The following is a 27,500-nucleotide window of genomic DNA, read 5'->3' as shown; positions in this document are numbered from 1 at the left end:
ATTTCTCTCAGCATCATGCATGTACAGTGTCATTTGAATTTGCTGGATTTCTGAAAGCTCAAAGTGGATTGTTCAGTTCGCCTCTCACCATAGAAAGGCTTCTGTGGAGGTATGTGTGTGATGTCTGAGTGCTTAATTCGACTAAAATAGTGTCGAGCCTCATGCAAATTTTGTCTTTTACCCAAATAATGTCTTCAGATTTGAGAGATTTCCATCGTTCAAGGCAGAATTTCACCCAGAGCCTCTGCGAACACCGTCTCGCCCAAACCGCTCCTCTCTGCTATCCTCCTCCATCTCTCTTCTTCCTCCCTCATCCCTTCTGCTCCCCACCCCGCCTCCCAGGCAGCGTCCCCGGGAACAAAAGCTACACTTCATTTTCAAACACTGACAGCATGACAGGCTCAAATTAGGTGCCAATTACATCTATTTGAGTGACTTGTTTGCTGGTAAACTTAAGCAGCAGGCAGACATTGGGCTGAGACCCCCAGAAGTAATTTCATATCACAGAATGAGCCCAGAGCCCGCAAGTAAAATAATGTTGAAATGCCCAACATTTAAACTCCCTCTTTAATTACACTCACTATCCCCCTTCACAGTGTTTGGCTCTCTCACTTGTCATAAGTGTGTATGTGCGAGAGACAGGTAGTGTCATTTTAATTGGGTTGTCTTTTTATTCTGCTCTAACCAAAGCTCATTACTCACAATTTAAAAGGAAGAGCAAGAGACGGAAGCTTATTAACGATAAACCCCCACTAATAATAAGGGTCATTCTGCAGAAAAACTGCTGTCTCACTGGGAACTTAGCCTGGCACCGTATCAAAACCCTTGGATCAGGCCGCAGTGAATATTTAAATGACGATAATCTTACACAACGCTCCTCTGTATGGAAAACATGAAAAGTAAAGGACGGTGGCAAAGGTGAGAAAGGACAGAGAAACGGCTGAGACCTCCTCGTGTTAAACATGACCTTTTCTTACCAGCCGGTGTTAAACTCGACGTGGGCATCAAAGAAGCCGACGACAGGAGCCGTGGCGGCGTTCCAGCCGTGTATTCTGGCTCGGATTAGGCCCTCCCGCTTGCTGTTCCTCACAATCTTCACCAGGCCGGGGTAGCGTTTGTTCACATACTGGTCCAAGTTGAATTTGAGCTCAACTGGAAGAGAACAGATTAGAAAAGAAATCCTTCTTTAAATGGCAGTGAGAGAACATCGACGGGACAGCTGCATGGAATGATAAAGTGTGTCGAAATGAAGACAACAGCACGGTATTAAACGAATTTGTCCTCACTATTCTCTGTCAAGGCAGCGAGTGGATGCTGCCCGGTAAACCTGGACACCTTCAAACTCCTCATTAAGCAACCGAAACATTCCTGAGCGACCAATCGCATGTCCTTTGAGATGATGACATTTGTGAAAGGGTATTTTCTCTTTGATACAATCTGCTTTCAACAAAGCTTTCCACAGTCGAAATGAAATAAATGAAATTCCGCTGGTATGTTGTTATCTGAGGTCTCATTAGAAAACACATTATATATGTGGATGTGTGCCATAAATCAACTGACTCTATGGACATCTGTTGTTGTCATGTGAACGATCCAAATGCAGGAGTGATTCCTTTTATGCACCGTCCATCCATCCATCCATTTTCTACCGCTTATCCGGGGCCGGGTCGCGGGGGCAGCAGTCTCAGCAGGGATGCCCAGACTTCCCTGTCCCCAGACACTTCCTCCAGCTCCTCTGGGAGGATCCCAAGGCGTTCCCAGGCCAGCCGAGAGACATGGTCTCTCCAGCGTGTCCTGGGTCTTCCCCGGGGTCTCCTCCCAGTGGGACATGTCCGGAACACCTCCCTAGGGAGGCGTCCAGGAGGCATCCTAAACAGATGTCCGAGCCACCTCAGCTGGTTCCTCTCGATGTGGAGGAGTAGCGGCTCTACTCCGAGCTCCTCCCTGGTGACTGAGCTCCTCACCCTATCTCTAAGGGAGCGCCCAGCCACCCTACGGAGGAAGCTCATTTCGGCCGCTTGTATCCGGGATCTTGTCCTTTCGGTCATGACCCAAAGCTCATGACCATAGGTGAGGGCGGGAACATAGATTGACCGGTAAATCGAGAGCTTCGCCTTTCGGCTCAGCTCCTTCTTCACCACGACGGACCGATACAACGACTGCATCACTGCAGCCGCTGCACCGATCCGCCTGTCAATCTCACGCTCCATCCGTCCCCCACTCGTGAACAAGACCCCAAGATACTTGAACTCCTCCACTTGGGCTAGGGTCTCTCCACCAACCTGGAGGGGGCAAGCCACCTTCCTCCGGTCGAGGACCATGGCCTCGGATTTGGAGGTGCTGATCCTCATCCCTGCCGCTTCACACTCGGCTGCGAACCGCCCCAGTGCATGCTGTAGGTCCGGGTTCGATGAAGCCAACAGGACAACATCATCTGCAAAAAGCAGAGATGAAATCCTGTGGTTCCCGAACCGGACCCCCTCCGGCCCCTGGCTGCACCTAGAAATTCTGTCCATGAAGATTATGAACAGAACCGGTGACAAAGGGCAGCCCTGCCGGAGTCCAACATGCACCGGGAACAGGTCCGACTTACTGCCGGCAATGCGGACCAGACTCCTACTCCGGTCATACAAAGACCGGACGGCCCTTAACAAGGGGCCCCGGACTCCGTATTCCCGGAGCACCCCCCACAAGACACCACGAGGGATACGGTCGAATGCCTTCTCCAAATCCACAAAACACATGTGGACTGGTTGGGCAAACTCCCACGAACCCTCGAGCACCCTATGGAGGGTATAGAGCTGGTCCACTGTTCCACGACCAGGACGAAAACCGCATTGTTCCTCCTGGATCCGAGGTTCGACTATCGGTCGGATCCTCCTCTCCAGTACTCTGGAATAGACTTTCCCGGGGAGGCTGAGGAGTGTAATCCCCCTATAGTTGGAGCACACCCTCCGGTCCCCCTTTTTAAACAGGGGGACCACCACCCCGGTCTGCCAATCCAGAGGCACCGTCCCCGACCGCCACGCGATGTTGCAGAGACGTGTCAACCAAGACAGTCCCTGCACATCCACAGGCTTAAGGTACTCAGGCCGAATCTCGTCCACCCCCGGTGCCTTGCCACCGAGGAGCTTGCCAACCACCTCAGTGACTTCAGCTTGGGTGATGGACGAGTCCACCTCTGAGACCTCAGCCTCTGCTTCCTCCACGGAAGACGTGGCGACGGGATTGAGGAGGTCCTCAAAGTATTCCTTCCACCGTCCAACAATATCCCCAGTTGAGGTCAGCAGCTCCCCACCTCCACTGTAAACAGTGTTAGTGGAGACCTGCTTTCCCCTCCTGAGGCGCCGGACGGTTTGCCAGAATTTCTTCGAGGCCGACCGATAGTCCTCCTCCATGGCCTCCCCGAACTCCTCCCAGACCCGAGTTTTTGCCTCCACAACCACTCGGGCTGCAGTTCGCTTGGCCTGCCGGTACCCGTCAGCTGCTTCGGGAGTCCCATGAGCCAGCAAGGCTCGATAGGACTCCTTCTTCAGCTTGACGGCAGCCCTTACTTCCGGTGTCCACCACCGGGTTCGGGGGTTGCCGCCACGACAGGCACCGGAGACCTTACGACCACAGCTCCGAGCAGCTGCTTCGACAATGGAGGTGGAGAACATGGTCCACTCGGACTCAATGTCCCCAGCCTCCCTCGAGACATGAGAGAAGCTCTCCCGGAGGTGGGAGTTGAAAGCCATGCTGACAGAGGGTTCCGCCAGACGTTCCCAGCAGACCCTTACAACACGTTTGGGTCTGCCAAGTCTGTCCGGTTTCCTCCTCCGCCAGCGAATCCAACTCACCACCAGGTGGTGATCGGTCGACAGCTCTGCCCCTCTCTTCACCCGAGTGTCCAAAACACGCGGCCGGAGGTCAGATGACACGACAACAATGCACCGCAAAAAAAATAAATAAATAAACAAAACTATCCATACCTTTAATTCCAAATGTGTTTAAATGTTTAAAGATCAAGTCTTAAGATACATCCAGATTCCCAAAGACTTGATTCTTGAAAACTAACTGGAGCTTTTCAGCGAGTCCTGTTATGAACTGCGGTTATATAAATACCCCAACAGGCTGCACCCGGAGATACATGTTCAGGAGTGGAGAGAAAACAGGAGCAAAACTAAAAACAAACAAACCAACTGAAAAACAGACAAACACACAAATTCATCCAATTTGTGATAAATAGAATAATAAAACGATGGTAAAACTGTCTCAGTGTATTTTCATTGATGTTATTGGAAATAAGCTTTGATCGTCAGTCATTGAATACGTTCAGCTTTTGGAACAAACCATCAGTATCGGTACAACAGCTTTGGTTTTTCCTGGAATCAAATCAAAATAAACACAGAATCACACTCTCAGCACCAAGTACAGCCCACTACAAGCTCAAGTGTACAAATCTGTTAAAACAAAGCTGAAAACACTTGTCTTTTTATTTTATTTTAAGTGAAAAAGGACTCTGACCATCATTTCCAAACTAATAAAGCTATTTAGAGGGCAACGTAGTGCTGGTGAAATTGGTGTTGCTGAATGAATGCAATCTGGAGGTGATCTACAAACTTCAGTCATTGAATTCCTCATCAAAGGACTCACATCCTTTGCGCATCCTTTCCATAAATTAGGTTTAACAGCATTTAATAAGCACTCATATGACTATTCTGTATCAGCAAGTAGGCAAAGGTTAGAACTCGTACTTGTCCTTTAAAATTGTGGTATTGGCACATCGATGACAAATTCTCTGTCAACATTTGGCTTCAAAACTACTGAGCCATTCATAAGCAGCATCAGACCTTTTAAAGCCTCTTCTTGACCCAGTGTTGTGATTCACACGTCGTGGATCATCTGAAACGGGTCCAGACCGGAATAGTTCATCACGAGTGACCCAATAATACGATGCAAATGTGGGACACACATTCCTTCCCTCTTCCTCTCTGCAGGATTCGTGGACAATGTTTACAATATGAGCACGGATAGAGGCCGAATGATGTCCTGTTTAGAAGCATTGAGAAGCAGTATCATAAGATATCAATTACATTTGTGCACGATCGAAGCATTTTGATCCCAAAGGGTCAAATTTCCTTTTCTTCCTTTCTACTGAACTAACATGTAAGATGATAGTCATCAGAGGTTTGTCGGAGTGGGTCAAATCACACACATTGTTCAGCAGCTTCAAACACGGCCGGTTCTCAAATTTCCAAAATATGGTTGCTCACTAAATCACACTGTGGGCTGTTCAGTCTCAGAGGATAAGCGGCCGTCTCTGACCCACTTCTCCAGAGACGAAGAGTGCGCCATGACATATACCAGCCATTTACAGCAAATGACTGCAAAAATAAGCTATATTTGCCTCTGCAAAAGTTTGCCGCAAAACTTGATGCATTCGCCGCCGTGCCCTGAGAGAATAACGGCTCCTCTCGTTATAAATAATGGCCTTGACCTGAACAGTTTAAAACCTGTGTACGGTGCAACATGGTGCTAACACAGTCTGTCACCTTCACTCTGAGAAACCCGGTCATATGACATACCGTAAATAAATAATGAAAGGAAAGAAAAATAATGAGGAATCTGCTTTGTTAGACAGCTCTTTTGTTTTTTTTTTTTTTTTGGGGGGGGGGGGGATAACACTTTCTAAAGAGGTAAGGTTTAACTTTTTGACCCTGTGGTGACTTGGATGTCTCAGTCCCAGATAAACAAGCAGCATTTATTTGATTAGTCTGAATGAGACAATGTTGAAGGTTACAATAAACTCTGCAGTGCAGTCTTCCTCTGGAATGCCTTCGCCTGCTGATGACTTTATTTATTCGAGCTGCATTATAAGATCGTCTCTCCTCCGCTCTCTCAGACGAGCTTGGCATTCATCACTGGAAACAAAGTTTACTGGGTAAACAGCCAGTTGTGCAAATTGCTGTCTGTTTTGTTTTTTTTTTGTTTTTTTTGGAGGATGGATGGCTGTTTGAGCTTCTCCTCCGGGTTACTGCTGAGCGCTCCACTTTCTGAGGGGAGAGATTAATAAGGATGCTTGTGGCACACCAGCTCTGAACAGCATCCACACCTAGCTTCTGACTTTGGCTGGCACCATAAATCAGCCAGTGAAAGTATGAAAGAAAATAAAAATGGCAGACTAATCCCCCGTCTGTGTGATTGAGGAGACGCAGTGAGTGGAAGGAATGTCAGGAGTCTTTTTCCGGCTGAAGGTCTTAACATATAGGGGGGGAATTTAGAAGCACTGACCCTTGAAGCAAGCAGGAGTCGACATTTGACACTGAATTAAAGAAACCACTGGGTCAGGGGAATTTCTTTATGTCTATTTTTTGTGTCTGGCTGCTCCGTCTCCATTCCAGCGTCACGTTCCGGGAGCAGCACATTCTGGTATGAATTTGCTGGCCAACTGACTGCAGGATTTCCTAATAGGATTTATATGCTTTTATCATGTCAGAGTGTGTTTGTGTTTATTTCGGTGCCAGGAATGCAGCTTATTTTAGTCTTCAGTGGGTGGGTGGGTGGTGGGGCGGGGGGGGGGGTCGTCTTCCAGTGTCGAGGCTTGATATGTGTCAAAGTGCACTGGCTAAGACACTGAACCCACCGATACTCCCAACGCTGTGAGACCACCAGGTGTAAGAGCATCACTAGAGCATGAATGTGAATGAGCGAAAGGTGACTGATAGTGCAGAGTGCTTCCAGACTGCTGAAGCAGTGCGAAGGTGGTGCTCGATGAGTGAAGTGCATTTACACTCTGTGTCTTTCTCCTCCACTTAAATTACTCCGTTGGATTATTGTAACTTCGCCTGCTGCATCTCTGTCTGAAGGATGGAGCGGATGGCCAAATGCAGACTCAGTGTTTCAAGTGAAAATGCGTCATTTTTTTCTTATTCATTTCCAACACCCTGAAAACAATCTAACTCTCAAATCCTTTAAAATAAATGTCACAAAGAGTTGAGAGAAAATGCACATCATACCAAACTAATTCATGAACAATCAGGCTAATCTTCATTGTGATTCGGATCAGTCACTGTTGGAAGTTGCTTGGGGCCTCTTTGAAGAACCAGCCACCTTTGAGGTTGAAAATCTGTTGCTCTCATCGCGGGTTTTGAACCTGCGCAATGAGACTTCAGTCTCCCCTGCAGCTAAAATACAATACAAGCTATTAGACGGTAATAATTACCGGGCTTTGCTGGGAAGGAGGAAAGTTATGGGACTCGCTCTGATCCGAGCAAATAAAACGTTGGATTGCATCCATGGCAGGAGAGTTATAGAGCAGGGAATACATTTTAAAGGACTGGCAGCGCAACATAGCAGAGGATAAATTACTATCCATCAAACTATGAATTTCAATGAACACATACACGACTCCTCTGGCAGCAAGGAGTATGATTGCTACAGAGACAGTGGAGTTACCGCACTGCTTTTTTGCTTCCTAATTGTGGTAAAGCCATATAATTTTTATGCATGTGGGATCATCCAACTGCTGACTGATGAAGTGCCTTTTACTGACTTCTGTTTCAGTAGGATCAGCTGCAGTGCTTCAATCAGTGCTGTTTTTCTTCTGCTGTAGGAGATTTACTCATGCTACACAAACCACAGGTCACGTTCCTCCGACTGTGGATTTATGGACTTGTCTGAGGCACAGACACAGAACCTGGTAGGAAATTGATTGCGTTCATTGATCAGTAGAAAACAAGTGTAGTTATCAAATGAGTTAAACAGCTCACAGCGGATATTGTGACAATAACCATATTATACGTATGGAAAAACATGCGTTGAACATTAAAGCTACAAATCAGGGCGAACGGCTTCTCGTTATTGGTACTAAAATGCTGTTTCTGCACACTTCAGCAGCTCTTTAATGTGAACTGGAAGTGTTTTGGCTGCATTGTGGAGATAATTTGTGCAGCGGCACGTCGGCCAGGTCAGCTACCTTTTGTGCATTTACTGGAAACAGAACAGCAGTAAATTAGTTTGAGTTGTAAAGTGGTGTCTGAGGATTCCTTTACCCGGAACTCGCTGCTCAAATCATTTGCTTTAATAGTATTTCATTCAGCGTAGAGCTTTATTTCTGCATAACTAAGAGGTAAAATAAAAACACCCAATATCAAGAGTTAAACCAGAAGTTTATTATTATTATTATTTTTTTTTTAATTGTTTGTCTTTTCATGACTTTCCTTTTTAATTTTAACCCTTTGTTGAATGTTTTCATAAAAGACTTTGAATGATGTGCCAATTGTGGTGGTGTGCTGTTGAAGCACAGTGTTAAGAAGTCGAGCTTATCAGAAAGAACACTCTGGCTTCAGGAACCTTCCAGATGGTGTGGGTTTGTGTGTGAATTTATCCTACAGTCCTCAAGAGTGTGCGTAGTTGACTTTCTCTGTGGTCGTCCAACCTGCAATGGGCTTCAGCTGTTTTAATGAGTCGAAATCTCAGAAAACGTCGTTTTCGCCTGTCCACATGGCAAACACAGCTCGCGAGTGTTTTCGAAAACTTCCACTTTTCCAAAAATTAGCATTTTCAGTGGAAATATATGTATTTGTTTGTGTGCGCATTACTGTGTCTGACAAAAAGAGAAAACCCAGCAGTGCTAATGAGCAAATCCTCCTCTCATGAGCTTTAATCAGACCTAATGTATGCAATGTTTAAAGTAATCTTTATCCACTTGGCATTAACATTACTACAAGCTGTACTCAACTGCTACTTGGTTTATATCCTGTTTTCATTATATGAATCATTAAGTTATCAATTTGGTGGTGGTATTTGCTGGAATTGAATCCTGTAGGGCTCATTAAGTCTTTCCTTGCTGCTAACGTTATGAACAACAATGAGCTGGAGTCGTCCTGGCTGACACACACACACACACACACACACACACAGCCAAAACTCATCAACGGGAATGGGCGTTTTAACCAGGACCCGCTGGAACTGTAGCCGAGAATAAACCTCTCAGCTACCAATAAATGTCACCGGCTGTCCCAGCAAAGAAAACGTGCCGTGTGTTACAAGGCAAACATGCTTCCTGCGCGCGATTCAATATGCCAGGAGTGAGTATGACGGCACCTTCGCTCATGTTACCGAGCCTTGTTTGAACGAGGGAGGACAGACCGAGCCATCCACAAAAGGTCAAGCAGTCTTGCTTGCATGTTAATTGTCTAATGTCACAGCGTAGCGCCTTCTCAGAAACCGCTCACACATCTGCACCAGTCATCATCGGTGTTGGTAAACGTCCAGTAAGACCAGAAAGTGATAAGCGCCCGAACGTGACCTTCCATTAAAAGTGCCCGAGACAGCGCGAGCGCCTCGCAGTCACGCTGTGCGACGTCAGCAAACCGCACACTCATGCTAGCAACTCATACATCACTTTAAATCTGTCACTTTTCTTGGAGTATGCAACTTTAATCTGACAGTTCTGATGAGTTTCCATGCCCGGAGTGGTATTACGGCAATCCGCGTGAATCTCCAGGGTTTAATTAGTGGGAATAGTTTGCCAACTTTCTGATTTAAATACCAGGATAACCAACTGTAGATACTCTTCAAAGAAACGCCAAAGAAAAAGGAAAAAGAGTTACAAGTGGGTTCTGTATTTTCTGTTTTGAATAGGAATCATTTTCTGTCTTGTGAAAATAAGGTTTTCTTTGCTGCGTGCCAGGGCTCCATTCATCTCCCTCTGCCTCTCTTGCTTTTTGTCCTTGCAGGTACCTGGTGGGCAGGGCTGATCAGATGAATCTGGCTCGTGTCCCAGGAGTATAAATGAGCCTGATTAGTCCATTTAGAGTTTTGGATCTGCCGGTTTTTGTCTGGCTGGATGTTGCTCCTGCTGGTCGCCCACCACCACGGCTGTTTTTCTGGGTGTGTTAAAGAACTCTGCTCATGAACACTGTCACACTGACGGAACTCTTCATCGCTGTTTTCTGGTATTTATACTGATTAACTGTTATATTATCTAGCACTGTGTTCCTCCTGTTTTTGATCTGTAAGTGCAAAGGAAGAAAGGGAACAGCTTAGTAAAGTCACTACATGGTTAAATTATTTATATAATAAAGCTTGACTCTTATGCTGTGACACCGGACAGGTGATGTGAAGAATGAATCAGTGAGAGATTAACTTTCTGACCGGTGGATCAAGGATCAAGGCCAGCGAATAGAAAGATGAACGTTTTATAAGAGTGAGAACTTTCTGCAGTCACAACACCTTTGATTCTATTATCGCTCAGCCTGGTGTTACGCTGGTTTTTGCTTTCATGTGTATACCTGCCAGGCCGCGCTGGACTCTGGGATTATTGTTGTATCATTAAGTGAAGCCAGATTATGTTAATCCTGCTTCGTAGTGCAGGTTTTTCGATAACAAACATGAACTGAAATAATAACACAGGAAACCACAGTGGTGGGGGAAAGCGTGGTAAAACAGAGCCGAGCTGAAGGGAAGATAACTCCTAATGGATTCATCAAGGCAAGCAGCACCTCCTTTGGTATTAGACACACAGCTGTTCTTAACTTTCTCACCAACTTCAAATATTAATTGCTCCAGCTTTGATGTATCCCTCTGCTTTCTTACCTCTTTTCATAATCACATTTGCTCCGAGCGCTGAAACATTTCAATGAGGTTTTCAACAGGAGACATTTTGTTTACCCAGAGAGTCTGAAAGGAGTTTCACAGCACACTCCTGCTACAATAACATTTTATTGGCTGAAGGGGAGGTGAAACCGAAAATTGAATACTGAACATATCGCAGCCGTTTAGAGTGAGAAGAGGGTAGTTTTTCGTATTGCAGGAAGCACACAGCAAGAGTCAGGCTGACATGATGAGAGGAGGGGTGGGCTTCCGTTCCTGTCTGCTCGCTGTCTTTTAATGGCTCCTCTTTTTTTTTTAATGGTAGCAGTTAGAGCCTCGGCGGGGAGCGGAGACGTGCCAGTGGTGACTCCCGCTCGGCCTTCTTTCAGTATGTTATTTATGCGCCCTTTACCTCTGCCAGCCTGAGGGAGGCAGGCTTGCTGCTCTGTGCCAAGTGAACGAGGGCCAAGTGTGGTCTGGAATCTCGTTCTTTGTCCCTCGCTCTCCGAGCAGGAGAGCTTCTGGGATGTGGAGCCGAGCGCCGTCAGCTGCTGTGGGCGTCGCGCTGTGGAGGCAACTGAAGGATTTGCCCACGTCACCATGGAGACAGTAGTACGCAGCAGTTTAGAGAAGGACAAGACAAATCCCATCCCCCTCGCTTTTTCTCCTTTCTTCTGTTTTTTTTTTTTTAAGTTATTTTCAAACCGAGTGCCCAAGTGCCAGCCTTCAGGGGCTTCTCCATCTCTTCAACTCTGACTCACAAAACCAAACACACTCCAACGCCACACACACATAAAAAACTACGCAAAGAAACTGTAGCATTAAAAAGATGGACGACCATTCTGGTAGTGGATTAAAAAACAAAAAACTCTATTTGTTTACAGTCCCTTAAATCACCTTCAGTGAGGAGACGAAACACTTTAAACACAGTGATGTCTCAACAGACTCGGAAGGCTTCCAGCGCCAGACACTGATAAACTGCAGCCTTATCATTATGTCTGAGATGACTCAGCTGGAGATCAGAACACGATTACCCACGCTGCAATAAGGAAACAATCAGAAAGATAGAGGATCAAATCAACACTGTAGCATACAAGGTCACAGTTTCCACAGCGATTTATTTTGTGAAGAATTTCAAAAATGAATTCAATAGTCGAGAAGATCAGCATGGAGTGCTGTACAGGTGTGATGATGGGGTTATTAAACTTAGACCCGACGTTTCCAACAATACAAACAATACTGGATTGCTCTTCCGGGTGACTCTCAACTCTAAAACTTCCAAGTCTCAGGAGAATATGGGGGTGAAGGACTCACCACTGTCGCTGTTGTCGTCCACCAGGATGATCTCTTTGAGCAGGTGAGCGGGTGTGTGGTTGACCACGCTGTGAACGGAGCGCAGGATCACCGACAGGGCCTCGTTCACGAAGATGAAGACCACGGAGATCTGGGGAAGGTCCTCTGGGTACGTCAGCTGCTTACACCTGAGGAAGAAGGAAGAATATTACCTCGAGCTGAAGGGCTTTCTGAATCACGCCCAACGTGCACCGTCAGACAGAAAACTGTCTGACTTTCTTCCGGTGACTCCTGGAGGAGTCGTGGAGCTGCCTGAAGGACCTCTGAGCGACCCTCCTCTCCAGCCAGACAGCAGAGGCGTGAACCCTTCGCAGCACAGACAGTTTGACTTGTCATAGCGGGAAAGTCACCGGTGTAACTAATGACATTAATGACGCCGCCATTCCATTCAGAAGTGCTGGGAAACCGGCACACCTGCGGTAAATGGGTCGCAGCCAGAGCTAATGTGATTAGGCGCACCTGTCTGAAAAGTCAAACTGTTCACATGGGAAGGCGTGCGAGATGGACGTGTTGGGAAATCAGCTGTAATCCTCCCCCGCTCGTTGGACTTTCAAACACACTTTTCTCCACTGGGTATAATATTCACTGTGCGTATCTCCACGGTGCAAACAGGCAAACTTCTCATCAGAAACAAAGAGATACATCCAGAATTACGTTTTTTTCAGAATGCTGAACAAATAAGGCAAAAAAAATTAATAAATTCCACTCTTCTATTCCATGTAAAGGCTGGTTTTCATTTGATGATGAAACTGCAGCTCCCAGACAGGCTTGCTCTCCGCTCTCCGCTGCACAGTGACTGCTGCTGCAGCAAAGCCACTTTAATGAAAGCATGTGCTCAGAAAGAAGTGAACTCCAGCAGAGTCCAGATGCTGTTTTTTTTATTATTGTACAAGTTTGACACGTTCCTGACCAAGTAGCTTGAAAGAACCTGTCATGCCTGCTGTTACCATGAAGCAAAATGTTTCACTCCCTGAGTTGATATCGACGCCATGATTTATTTAATTTATTTTTTTAAGAAGAAAAGGCAAAAAAAAGTTTTTATGAGTATTTAGGACCACGTTTCAACATATATTCATCGTCTTTGTGTTCCTATTAGGTTTTCAAATGTGTAAATGCTCTCTTGATAATGGATATCGGGTATAATAACTCATATACATGTCAGGTTTTCATGCTCTTCAACAGCTCATTGAGGCCAGCATTAGTTCTCAAGGACTAAACACTAAGTGCTATAATATGTGAAACATCCTGTTGTGGATTTTCCTGGAGTACAAAGACTTCTGATTCTGACTGAAGTTTCAGGCATTTTGTTTGCTTCTGCAGAAAAGGGAAAACAACGAGGCTCTCTCGGAGAGCTACGACGGAGTCTTTGGAAGAACAAAGGACAGCGTGAGCTTTTCATGGAAGCAGGACGGACCCATAATGATGAAGGATGTGTTAAGTTATCAAGCTGGTTGTGTGGAAGTAGCCTGTGAGGCTGGCTCAAGAAGGAGCAGCGTGACAGATCTATCAGCAGGTGATACTTTCACTCCGTCATCCATCCATCATAATCCCAACTGGAATATAAAAGGTTTCAATAATTCCGAGTTACTATTCTATAGTATTGTTGAAAAAAAAAAACAGTGGATATGCTTCCTTTTTTTGTTTAACTGGTAAGATTTTTAGTTCACAACTACATTATCCAGCCATCACATCTGACACCAAAGTCCATCTGAGGCTGATGGTCTTCTCTTCAGGTTTATGAACATTTGGACAAAAACAACACTGAACACATGAACGATCAGGGTTACAGGAAATGTGTAAAAAGTTGAGGAAAAAAAGACTGATGGGGACAGAACAACATTGCCTTTGAGTGAAGATTGATGTGACGTTGATGTAGAAGCTGAAATGAAGTCTGACTTTGGTAGCGCAGAGGATGAATGTCACAGCTACATTTGTCTTCTGCTGCTAATGGTCAGACAGAGCGGCGGTATCCTGTCAGAATGGTAAATGCATCAGACTCCAGGCAGCCAAAAGCAAGAACAGTCTCACTTTCAGTCGCTGTGGGTATGACTGTACTCAGAGGACACATGACTCCTTCCACATTGTAGGACAGTTTCTTGCATATTTATTGCAAACCTCCAGATGTCTCTATGCTTCAGTGAAACATGAAGACAGTACAGTAACACACTGGTTGTAATTATGCACGGAATCGCTTTCAGCTTCATTTCTTCCTGTATGACCTTTCAGCCCGCGTCCGTTTTCATCTCTATCTGCCTCCCTACCTCTCATGCATGGACTCCATGGTAACCCCCTTTGTACGTCTGTGATAGAAATCCAGCTTCACGATGCCTCTCAATATGACCCAGTTAATTAAACCAACTGTACAATCATGCAAATGGAACCATTGTAGTTGATAGCGGTCGATTTCAAGCCTGTCAGAACTTCCCCGCCATTCCAGGAAGACACTTTGAAGTCCCAAATGGCGATATTGACTGGACCGAGGGTCCTAAGTGATTCCTATGGCAACTGTGTGTGGACCATAGGGGGGACGAGGCTCGACCGATTCTGCAGATGCTGACGAGCAGTAGTACACGTTCACAGTCAGGTTCTGTGTTTGTGGGGCTTTCCTTAAGATGTATTTCACTTCCTAGCCTTAACGTCTGAATAACTCAGACCTAATTGCAGCCTTTCAGCCTTCATTTCAAATCGAGGTGCTGCAGCTTGGACTCCACAGATAGATCGGATTCCACAAAATGATACCAGATCTCACAAAAGGAAAAGCAGCAATACTCCCTCCACACTGCCCCAGTCAGAACACAGCAAGAGACATTTATTCATATCCGACCTTGATTTCCTCGTGGTTTTACATACCCGCGCGGCTGAGTCATTATGTAGGAACAATAAAATGACTGTGATCAGTGCAGTGAATTAATTATTTATAAGACAATAGTACACTTGTAGTTCTGTTTGTGAGTAGAAAAACAGGCTGATATAAATAATCCACAATGAAAACTCACAATTGAGCTCCATTTAGCTTCCATTTAAGTCCCTGAAAGCTTCTGTCAAACAGTAACAGACACTGATGTTGACTCCACCGAAACACCGTTGCTGTGATGAATGATGTTGTTGTCAGACAGAAGCTTGACTAGTGTTGGTATTAACGCCAAAGCCGCGCTGCCCTGGCCATGATTTGTTCAAAGACAACACATTAGCTGCTCTTCCACTCTTGCTGTGAGCCATCTGAACTCTTCTGGTGCGCAGCGGCCTGATCCCCCCGGTGAACCGGGATGTCAGCTTGACTCAGCAGCAACCGCGGGGTCAGGCTGCGGGGGCACGGCCACGCAGCAGATGGACCCCAGCATGGTGCTAAAGTTACAGCCACCTCTCCGTCCCCACAGGAGCCCTGCTCCACGGCCACTGGCTTCACCGTGTGTGAGTGTGTGTGTGTGTGTGTGTGTCTCCTTGTTTTACTCTTTTGATCACATCTGAAACCGGACCACAGCACGCCACTCTTGTAGGGTCTGGTTCATAATAGGAGCCTTCATCATTGTGAGTATTCTTAAAGGTTATGATGTGGAATTGTGTCTCAGGTGATCATCGGGCTGAGGATATAAGTTTGACCCTCAGCTGTCATGTTTAAGGTTAAAGATTGCATAATATATAACAATCTCATTGTGTTGGCCTCACAAAGGAAGTGAGTTTTTGTTCTAGATTTGCTCTTTTTGTTGGCTCTGAAATGTGAGAGGACTGCTTTACACTTTCCAACTTTGACTTCTGCTAAACAAAGCAGATTCCACTCGGTTTTAGGACAAGCGTTACGGTTAGGTTAAGTCAGGCTAAACACTTGGTTGAGGGTGACTGGAGGGGTTGGACAGAGTTTGCATTGCAGCCTCATAAGAAATGCTGTCCGTGTGTGTGTGTGTGTCTGTGTGCTTGTGTGTGTTTTGGCGCTTGCAGGTGTTAGGAGAGTTTCTCACCTCTCTACGATGCGCCAAAGGAGAAACTTGCAATTATGCAGAAAGACACAACAGATGGCATCTTATTTGCCAGAGAAGTTGGATAGTAAATGACTGCATATCACAATAAAGATGTGAGTAGGAGGGATTTCTGAAAGGATTACCTTCACGTTCCTTTGGGGCTCCACTTTATACGTTTAACTTGCACATCTGTCTCGTACACCACAACAAGCCAAGACACACTGATCACATCAACTCCCACTGAAACTGAATCCTTCTGCAGTTTCTTTTTTTTTTTCTTACACTTTCATAATTCACTCTCTTTTTAAATCACTGGGAAAAGGTAGACTGTCCTTGCAATGAACTCCAGCTTTACAAGCAACTAAGTAGTCAGCTTAAGGCAATTTTTGTCTGGCTCAGACAGTAAATATACAGAAGATGACTTTGTTGATTGTGGCTTAAAATCTATGTTGCTCTGTTGGGAAGTGAGACAGGTTCATGGACGGACAATGTCAGATTCGTACAACCAAAGATGCCCTGAGATGATTTTCTGATCGTGACAGAAAACAGTCTTGTGTCTTTCCTATGAACCACAGCTGATGACAACCAACTGGAAGGCAGCAGCAAACCGCAATGACAATGAAAACAGTTAAAAATGAAAATTCAGAGGCATGCACATAAATACCACAAAAACAATGGCTCGGTTCTCTGTTGGCTGCATTTATTTAGTTCTTTATGGCAGCGCTGGCGTATACCGAGGATGCACAGGGTTATGCTATCATTTTTGCATACTGAAGTACGGCGTAATGTTTGTGAACTCTAATTTATTTGAGGGCAACACTGTAAAGTAAAACTGTCTCAGCCAAGTCTATGGGTGTCATGCAGGACAGCAGGGACAAATTATTAGTAATCTGCACCGTTTTCTTGTGTGTTCCCTCTCACCTCCTGTCTCGTTTATCGCTCTGCTCTTGTCTTCCAGTTTACTCTCCCAGGTTGTTATCTGCAATGCTGTTGTCCTCTCACTCACGATGTGCGTATATATTGTTTTTCATTTGATTTATTTATTTATTTATTTATTTATTTTTTATCATCTTGGGTCTCTCTTACTTCATCATTAAAGATTGCCTTTGTTAAAGGCTCACCGCTTGCAGCTTTTTGTTTTAACCGTAACTTCTCTGCAAAAAGTAAACTAGTGTCACAGAGATGAAAGAAAAATATCAGAAGGAATGTTCAGTCTGTGTTGAAACTGAACCAATTTGAACCAAACACTGAAAAATAACAGGGATAAACCAATATCCAAGACTTATGCAGCAAACAAATAATAAATTCACCCACATTAAAACTATATCTACTGTCCGAAGACCAAACTAAAAGGTCAGATCCCAGAATGTATTTCAACTGTGCAGTGATTTGACTTTTTCTTCAAACTTAAATGTGAATAAAAAGGTGGAAAAAATAGAAAACTCTCAAAAATATGAAAAAAAAAACTTGAGTTCACTTTTTGATATTGATTAGGGTTATATTTCTTTGTTTTTTTCTTTTTTACATTTAGTTGTTGATCGTGCAGATGTGAAAATGAGATTGTTGTAAATATGATAGGCAATTCAGTAACTGTCAACTCTGAATAAAAGTTTAATAGTTCCTGTTTGACCAAAAACAGAACTTAATGGAGCTCTGAAGTGCTCTCAGTGGAGGTCGAGGACCGTGCACGGCGGCCGTCACCGCTGCTGTGAGAGGATGAATATGAACAACATTATAAAACCCTCTGAAGCCTCTGAAGTGGTGAAAATGTGCGACATACTGTATGAGAGTGAACTGTTGAATTCAAGATGATAACCAGGACTTTCTTCCCAGCTAATATCCCCAAATAAGTAACAACAGTAGCTACAGCTAATTTAATTTTACACACAATAGTTGTTTTTTTTCTTTTTGTTTTGTTTCTTGTTTCTTGCCTCTTGGAGATACAAACCCATAATCACTTTTTAGGCCAATATAGCAAAGTAAATACAGAAGACGTTCATTATTACATTCATTGCCTTTGGCTACATAAAAGTTCCCCATAACTGTAATCAAGTTACATCTTATGGGATTGGAAAATTGTATTTCATTAAAATGTGATGCCTTTATTAGCTTAGCTCTCTAACAAAGTGCCTTTATTGTTTCAGATTCCCACACCTTGGTTTGTTTTGGACTGTTGTATTTTTTTTTTGTCCGTGAGCTAAAAACCTCTGACAGCGGAGGATGCAGAGGAATGCAAATGCTCCTTCCTGGCTGGCATTGGCTTCTCTTGACGGGGGGAAAGCTTAATTTCATGCACTGTTATCAATCACTTCCATTACCTCGGCCCACATGCATTTGACAGCAGAGCTAATAAAAGCAAAACTAAACCAGAGAGAGTGTTTATGATGGAGCGCGCCGGGTACGTCTATCTATACTTTAAGCCCCGCTCTCCTGCTTTATTCGTGAGAGTAAATGCACAAGTGTTTTGATTGATAACCCCTCCACTGTATCATTGCAGTCCTTCCCCGTGCATTTATGCTCTCCCTCAGCAACTCCTTTGTTCCCTCTCACAGCTTTCTCTATTGCCTCTCTCAATCAACCTCGCCAGGTCTATAAATACAGTGACAAATCTGGCAGCGGGCGTGAGGGGGAATTTTTTTGCACCACAGCTCTTGCTGGTGGAAACACGGCCGCGACTTGGCGAGTGCACAGAACGACGTAATGTATACTTCACCTCGGCCCAGTCACACGCCCGGTGGAGAGGCTGTGCTTAATATATATTACCAGACTAATCAGCTGACGGAGGGGCTCGCCAGCCTCGCCGCTCCGGGTTGAGATGTAGCGTGATGGCGGATTTCACTGTCGAAACCGTAAAGTGATATTGTAGTTCCATTGCCCTAGTTACTGGATCCAATTTAGGGCATCGTTCAACCTTAAATTTGTACCTGTCTGGAGTGGCGGGGAAGCCTTGTAAAGCCGTAACAGGATGAGCGATCGACTCATCTGTTAGTAATGGGACTGAGCTCACTGGCCAGCTCTCATAATTTGACCCGGAACAGGCTTTGACAGAAACAGAGCGCCAGATTAAGATGTATTCCTATCACACCTCCCTCTTTCTCCTCCCTCCCCCGGCAGCCCGCAGCCCCGGCCACTCCGTCTGACTTTCTCCCCGCTGGCCGCTCTTATTTGCTGTGAAATTTCACATTAACCTCCCATAACCCGCCCCATGCAGGCAACACCAAAGCAACTTTGCGATGTGTGCGCGAGCCTCGCTGAAAGATAATCGTTTGCCTTGTCATTTCTCGACCACCCCCTTGCCCACCACCCACCCACCCTCATTCGGGAGATAAACTCCAGCATTGGAAAGAGCAACAATTTGCGGCAGGAGCCCCTGCACCGCGGAGACCTTATGATCCCATTCTGCAGTATCAGACGCTTCGGAAATGAGGTAAGCCGGTTTCCTCAGCCTCTCCTTCTGGTTATCAGCCTCCCACAGGCTGACAAACACGAGATGAGGGGTCCGCGACGAAGCAGAGCGTGTGCCGCGCTTCACTGTACTTCTGGGTTTAACAGCTATTTTGACAAAACAGAAATCAAATCTTCAGCAAAGCGATGATGGAGATAGAGGTTAGATCAGGAGTAATTGAATAAGAATCCTCTTGGAGGAGGATAACCGACGGGCGAAAAGCAAGTTTGATACCTCCAAATGCATTTTTCCATTTGTGAGTGACACAGAGAATCTTCTTGTTTGTGTTGCGGGCAGCGGTAATCTCCCCAACATGTTTGCCCTTTTTGTTTTTGCCACCTCAGTCAGATGGGTTGTTATCATTCCTTAAGCCTCCCAAGGACGACGGATGGCAGGTGAGCAGTCCGCCATAATGCAGAGCTCTCTTCAGTCCCGGCGTATCTGTGTTAAGAATGTCACTTGCAGAAGTGAAGGGCAGAGAGGAGAATAATGCAGGCGAGCAGACAGTGAATGGGGATTACAGGTTTTTGTACATGGCAGTAATTATCACGGATTGGTTTTCTCGCTGCCGACAAGCAGCTTGAACAAAGGAAAAAGGTCTGAGGAGGTGTGGATTTTCTGATCGAGGCGATGGACTTTGCTTCCCTGTAGTCATCAAAGTCCCCTCAGCTCAGTGACTCCCGTTCAATTAAAAGCCCATTAAACAGCTCGAATCCTTCATTTAACCTCACTTCTGCTTTGCTGCAGTCACCTTTTGCCCGCAGGATATAATTAAAGAATCTGAATTAGGAAGCAGATCTATGTAACCATCTCTCATGCCACACAAGGCTGAACTCTCCAGAAGACTAAGCAGACAGAAACCGAGCTCGTCTTCCAGCTTCTCCTCATAATGAAGTCAGACTATAACTAAAATGCAGGTGAGATGTGTCAGTCACAGCCCCAGGCTGGTATTACACTGTGAATTTAGTGGAAGATACTGGAAATCCACTAAAGTGCTGCCAAATTTGTGAAACTAAGGCAGGTGGTATTACCAATTGTACATCAAATGAGGTTTTGAAATGACATAAAAAAGTTGAATAAATTGGAATTTTTACAAGGTACTTTCTTTATTCACAAAAAAAAAAAAAATGACAGCAGATGTGGACCTGGACATATTTAGAACAGAAATAAGTTTGGCATTCCTGTGTCTGCAGCTGAAAAGTGCTAATAAAAACCATGAAATCATTATTTTTGTCTGGCTGATGGGGCTGTGCATTATATTCTATTTTATTCTTTTGATTTTGACAACATGGTTTTCTTGAAAGGACACCAGTAATCTTAAATTTCATGAGATCTAAATACAAATGATCACAGAAGTGAATTTTCATTCAACAAGATAAGACAGATAAAGAACAAACATGACGTGTAGCCATTAGAGAATCATTGGCAATCTTCACAAATTACTCTGCATAGTTTATGGGATGCTCTAAGCGTCTCTCTCATCCATCCAGAAGCTTCTTCCACTGTCTGCTGATGGCTTCACACTCTTTTAATTGCATTCCATTCAAGCACTTTTAGATTTATAGGAAACCTTTTTTTCGGTGGCAGATTACATCTCTCATAAAGATTTTCAGCTGGATAAAAGTAAAATGATCAATCTTTCCCGTTTGAGCTAATTCTCTCGTGCAGCTAGAGGCCTGCTTTAAGTAGCACATTTCTCTTTAAAATGTGTTCTAATCTTTAAATTTTATCACTCCCTTTTCTCCTTTACCTTGTCTTTATGATGGGTAGGATGTACTTTTCTTTATGGGTCTCTTCTTTTTCTTGCCTCGATTCTTTCACGGGAAATTCCTTAAGATAAAATCTCTTTTTCAAGGGTGATCTGAAGAAGAGACGCACTGATACATGACAAAAGAGCGAGCAGAAATGTTAAAAGAAAAAAAAAAAAAGCAACACAACTACACCGGTGTGATGAATATTTTGTAGAGGGACGATGGTGGAGCTTAGGAAAATGGGAGTTTACTGACTTCTGACTGGAAGAAAGGGAAATACAGTACCAGTCAACACTGTTGTCTCCTGATCCCCAGTGAAGGCCACAAGAATAGAGCATAAAGATCACAGTGACGGGTCCTGAAGGCAGAATTTGTTTCAAGTGTAGAGAGATAATGACGCTGCATTCATGTAAATGATGTCCTCGTAATCCAGCACACTCAGAAAACCTGCTTTTAGCGACTTTTTTTCTCAACAGTATTTGTTTCAACAACCTCATCTCTGAGGTTCTATCAAGGGGAAAAAAAAGTTATCATTAATGCAGATGCACAAGTATTTTGTCAGACGACACATTTAGAATTTATTGTGCTTTTCGGGTCGTAATGCTATTTGGCTCTTTTCTGTGAGAAAAAGCTTTTGTGGCCAATTTCAAATGACAATTGGAGGAATGAAAACGATAAAATGCAAAGTCAAGGTTATAAGAGTGTGATAAACAGGATGCAAAGTTTTTGCCTTCACGTGTTTTACTTTTTATATTTTTATATTTTTCAGTCATAGTGTCCTCCTGAACCTTCTTCCATGATAATACAGTGGTTGAAAAACATGTCGAACAAGTCACTATCTCCCTCATTCACATGGAATTTTGACCATATTCATCATGTAATCTACACATGAAAAGAAGTCCTACCATAGATTTCCATAAATGATGTGTAATAATGTGAAAAGGCAGGGATGAAAAGCGTCGAACGCATGATGAAAGAGAAGAAGAAAATGGAACGCGAAGATAGTCACCGCTCTCGCAAGACCTTTATAACCCCACTGTTGCAAACACATTGATAGCGTCGGTGATCAGAAGGATTTCTAAGCTTTGAAATGTTGCACTGAGACCATAGTTTGCGTAAAAACTGTCTCCAACCAGATGCTGGCTTCCTGAAGAATTATTAAAGAACCAAAGACAACATGAGGAGAGACCTGGAATCAGCAGGTGCTTCTGTTTCTAAGAAAACAATAAATGTAGCGAACAAGAGTTCACTTCTGAAGGAAAAACATGTTGAGGCTTGTTTAATATTTGCAGCAAAACATTTGGACAGGGCTGAGAAAAACTGGAAGAATGAAGTCTGGAGAAATGAGAGCAGAATTAAACTCTCTGGATGCCAAGACCGGAGGTGTGAGCGTCATGGCGTGCGGCCGCTGTCAGCATATGGCGCCGGCAAGCCGGGTGCAATTTACTGAAGAACAAATGGAAAAATGCACTGAGACATTCTTGATGAAAAATAATCTGCTGCCATCAGGGCGATGAAGATGAAAGGAGAGGTGGACGTTTCAGCAGGAGCTCAGTTGGTTTCAGACACTAAAATAAACCTGCTATGGAAACAAGAGCTCACTGTTTGAAAACGAGGTCTGACAAGCCTTCAACATTTGAAGATTGTGTGGAAGAACAAGATCACTCCTGAGCAACGTAAACGAGCGGTTTCTCCATACAGGAAAACTGATGGTTTCAATACAGAAATTTCAGTAACTGTGCATAGTTTCACCTCCAGGAATACATCCGCTGAGAAAAACGATGTTGGGTTCAATACCTAATTAATCACACTGTGTGGTTCATCTTTAATCATCTCGTCTAATTCACACAACATGAGCAAACCTTGCTGCGCAAGCTATGAAAATTAAGTGCGAAAAATCTGCAGCTTTGAAAGGTTAACTCTGAAGGTTACTTCAGCCAACAAACCTTGTCTTAGATTAGAGGAAGAAAGCTGCTTTTGGCTGCCTGTTGACTCACGGGTCGCTCAGCTGGCTGCCAGAACCAGAGGAGGCAGAGTGACACACGCCGACAAATTCAGCTGTCTTTCAACCACGAGCACACGCAGTCCTGTTCGGCTTTTTTTCCTCATTATGCTCTTAACTTCCCAGAAGGGCCGGTACAGTGCTGCTTGTAATAGAGATCTACCTCGATATAAAGACATCTTTTAATGTTTTTCAGTTTATTGCCCAAATTTAAATGTTTCATTTAATTGCTGGATGATTTGCCTTCGATCGAGAAAATGTTCCAGTAAGGTGTTTTGCCCGTTTCAGGGATGCAAGTAAACAAAATTGCTTCAATGTCATTTCAAATTACTTAAAACCAACTTGAACACAAGGTTTTAAAAACCCAGCAGCATACAATTACAATATTGCTATAAAAGATGCCAAATTTAATTTTGGCCTATAGACATCAGTGATGATAGCCAAGCACAGACCACATGACTTCCTCTCAAAAACACACGTACAGGAAAAATATAAGAAGAATGGATTCTGTAAATTCTCTTTCATCACACTGTGTCACTTGAAAAGAAGACAGTCTTCTGGCACAAGTGGTTTCTGGATCTTGCACGAGGCACAGTGGGTGCTTTCACACTTGTAGCTCAGTTTGTTTATTCCTGACTCAAAATAACACTTTGTTATCCTGAAGCTGTGATCTTGTTTGTATTCACACTTTCTTTTTTTTTTTAAATCTTCATCAGCAATTTACAATTTGTAGGAAAGCAGGTTGTCTGTCTGCTTCTGTATCAAAAGGCCAACAAAATGAAGACGTTACATTCAATACCGTGAACACTGCTGTGGATTCACAGGAAGGTCAAGTTGAACTCAACGCACACAGTTCATTCATAGTCTCTGATCAAATGTATCACCATATATTCCCAAACGTTTGGATATGTAATGCAGGACAGCCTCCTCTGGGTTTCCTGAAGTAGCTGCATGGCTTGTTAGCGTAGCCATGTGGAGCTGTCGCTCGTCAGATTTTGCTCACCATCATGCTGGATTGCTCAAGCACATTGAAATATTGTCACTAAGTGTAAATCATGCCAGATTTCACAGCTTAATGTGTTAATTTATCTCCTCTGGTTTTACAAAGAGCTTAAAACTTCAAGAAATGACAGATAGTGAGTGAGCATTATTAAACTGCAACTCAGACTCTCTTTCGGGAATAACAATTACCAAGACGACATTGGACAGAATGCAGGTGTCTCGTATAACATTGTCGAAACATGATTGCAAGACTTTTCCCGCTCATGGGTGTTAATAAAGTGCCAAAAGTATTAGAAATGCTTCTCATTGTAAATCAGGAAAGGAAGTAAATGAGAAGAACAAATGAATTCTACATGTATTCTAAATGTTCCTGTTTTCGCTGTGTTTTCTTCTGTCTGGCCACTTCACGTCATGTGACGCGTCACCTGGTCATGTCATGTGGCATCATCTCTGGTCATTCTGTGTCAGGTCACGGGACGGTTCGCCATATGTTGTCGTCGTGGCTTCTGGTTTGTTCATGAAATGCCATGTGTTATCTGGTCACGTAATGAGGCATCCTGCTGTCATTTCACATCAGGGAGCCGGTCATTCTATGTCACACGGCATCTCATCACGCCGTTTATAGCTGCGTTTCCATTACACTTCTTTGCAAAATAAAAGCGATATTTTTTCAAATTTCGCCGAACTACAATTGCAATTTGCAGCTGTTTCCATTGAATATTGTTGAGTGCATAAGTCTTTTACAATGCCCCAATCTGGCAACACTGGTCATGTGACGTCATGCGACGTCATGTGTCCACTGACTTGTAAATGTGGAAAAAGTGTTACCATTAGACTTTTGCAACATACCTCTTTATTTAAAGGTGCATTAAGGAGGTTTACAACCTTAAAAATACTTATTTTCCACCATAAATATGTTACACATTTTTAATGATGTGTACAATGTGCCCTGACATATTCATTACAAGTACCTCTAACAGCGCTAAATTGTCACTTGAAAGTTGCAGTGCCGGTCCGGCACCAGCATTTTTTTGGGGAGAATTTGAAAGGAATGACGTAATGCGCGCTCCGGCTTGTTCAGTTTCGATTTGTCCGCCATTACTCCGCCAGATGCTTAGTGAGCAACAACTGAGCAGGAGCTTCCAGAAAGTAAGAACAGACTGGCTCCTAGCACTGCCACAGCTCCACACAGACTCCACCAGGTAAAAGAAACTTAAATCTTACTTGAGCGCTTCTAAACGAGCGAAGACGGAGTCCCCCTCTTTTGTGCACGGGAGCCACAGGGACGAGTTTTTCACTAAGCTGCGTTACGCCCAAGGCCTGCAGGGGGTGCTATTTCGCATAAAACGTGCAAACTCCTTAAGGCACCTTTAAAAATCACCTCATGAGAGCGTAAAAACTTATTAGTGATATTTGTGAGGTTTTTCAAAACGTTGGTGTTTCCATTACCAACTAGCTATTTTGATATCTAAGTTTAGCACATTTTTCGGGGTAATGGAAACACATCTTGTCTCGTCATTTCCGGTGGCACCTGCTTCTACCAAGTCATAACCTGTCATGTATTGTTGGGTTGTGTATTTTCATGTCGATTCATGTCATCTGACATTCGGTTATGTTATGAAAGGCCAACGTCTCTTTATTCTATGTCAAATTTCTCATGTTGAGTCAAGTCTTTCATGTCATGCTATATGGCGTCCCTTCTGGTCATGCCGTTTCACGTCCGGTTGGATGATGACCAGGTGTCGCCTGATGATGTCCAATCACATCAAAACCCACCAGAAATAAAGAACCTAGATAAGACTGAACGTTCTCTCAAATTCCACAGGCAGCGGTGCTACAATGGAGGCTGTTATCTTATTGTGTTGGATGTAAACATATCAGTGTGGTTTTTTTTTCTATGAACAATTTTCTATTGTTAAGAGCAATGCTTTCATGTTTTTCTTGTTCTTCAAAGTGCTGTTTCTGTGACATAAACGAGAAAAAAGTCCCCTCTTTCCCTGTATTGATTTCCACTGAGCTTTACCAGAAATGTGTTCAGTCCTTATCATATAGTACCTATTGAATAGCTGTCACGGACTGAAGCTTTATCTGGTTGTATTTTGTTGAAGCCATGGGAATAGATATATGTTTACATGGGTAAATATATAAATGTGCCTTCTGCATATCGAAAATAGAAAAATGATGGATTATTGCCCAGACACAGAGACGTGGATCAAGTGGGAGCCGCTGTTCTCTAGTAACACAGAGTGAATGAAGATGAGCCAAGTCCGAATGCATGAAAAAATAAAAAGAAGCAACCTATAAACCACCAGGCCTGCACAGTTCTTTACCAGCTATTTTAAAGAGCGCTGTCTTCCTTGTTTTTCTAGTCTGCCTTTCTGTTTTTTTTTTTGAATTAGTTGATTAAAAAAAGAAATGTCCTAAAACCCTCCAGTTCCACAGGCACTCGTCGCTGACTTTATTAATTAGCAAGCTCCCTTTTCCACACCCTCCGCCTCCACGTTCCACTCTTGTCTAATTTTTTTTTCTGGTCACGAAAAAGAGCTGGGAACAAAGCAGCATGGATAAAATGAATTGTTATCCCCGCCAAAGCCCCCCAGAAACCTCTCTCGGCCGTCAGATTTCTTCTTAGCGGCTCTGTCTGTCGCCATTGTTCTGTGACACTGTGCGATATAAATGCCAGTGGCGACTCTGTTTTCCCCTTCGCCACACATCCCGCCTCCTACAGCTCTCTTTGTGCCGCAATTGTAAGACGAGTTTCTAAATATATGATTTAGTACAAAAACAATCATTAAGAGTGTTTGCTGGGCATCCACTGGGCGTCTTCGTTTTATTGAAACACTGAAGCGGTTCAACTATCGCCATCATCTTGTCCGTGTCCTTTCACGCTGGGATTAAGCACGTCTGAAGTGATTTTGCTTTTGTGCGACTCCCCATGGAAGAAGCCCCAAGATACCTTGTGGCCAAACTGCCTCAGCTGCGCTAACAGAGGAGAGGAGGAGGGATTAAGAGGGGTTAGACAATAAGACAGATGAGAAACGCCGAGCATAAAGAGAGGACGGCGTTCAAAGACGGCACTCTCCGGGGACCATTACAGCATTTAAGTCACATGCCAAACGGAGACAAGTGAAGGCGTCGGCAGACGTCACTCTCCGTTACGTCTGCTTAACTTGTCTGGTCTGTTCAGAGGATCGCTGAAAGGACATCGTCAAACTCTTAACGTTCCTCCGCTCCCTCAGATTTAATTAGCTTTGACAAGTCGTGACCGTGTCAGCGTGATTCAGACGCAGTTAATTCGAAATGTAATGATTTAAAACAACAGGGGAAGGAGCGCCTGAACGCCACGTGGAAAAAAACACGGCTTCAGATCTGTACCTAATCATTTAGAAATGTGAGGTAATGATTTTTTTTAA

At 44.1% G+C, this 27,500-nt stretch overlaps 1 protein-coding gene across 1 annotated transcript in view; it reads right to left on the bottom strand.

Moving 5' to 3' along the window:
• The window catches only part of galnt9 (polypeptide N-acetylgalactosaminyltransferase 9), a 97,551-nt gene that overhangs the window by 52,370 nt on the left and 17,681 nt on the right, over positions 1–27,500 (bottom strand). Inside the window, 2 exon segments of the mRNA XM_030104331.1 lie at positions 978–1,152; positions 11,893–12,059. Coding sequence (XP_029960191.1) covers positions 978–1,152; positions 11,893–12,059 — 342 coding nt within the window.

This window comes from Salarias fasciatus, chromosome 12, assembly GCF_902148845.1.
Source record: "Salarias fasciatus chromosome 12, fSalaFa1.1, whole genome shotgun sequence".
In the NCBI taxonomy this organism is placed as follows: Eukaryota; Metazoa; Chordata; class Actinopteri; order Blenniiformes; family Blenniidae; genus Salarias; species Salarias fasciatus.
This window is presented reverse-complemented; position numbering and strand designations above follow the sequence as displayed.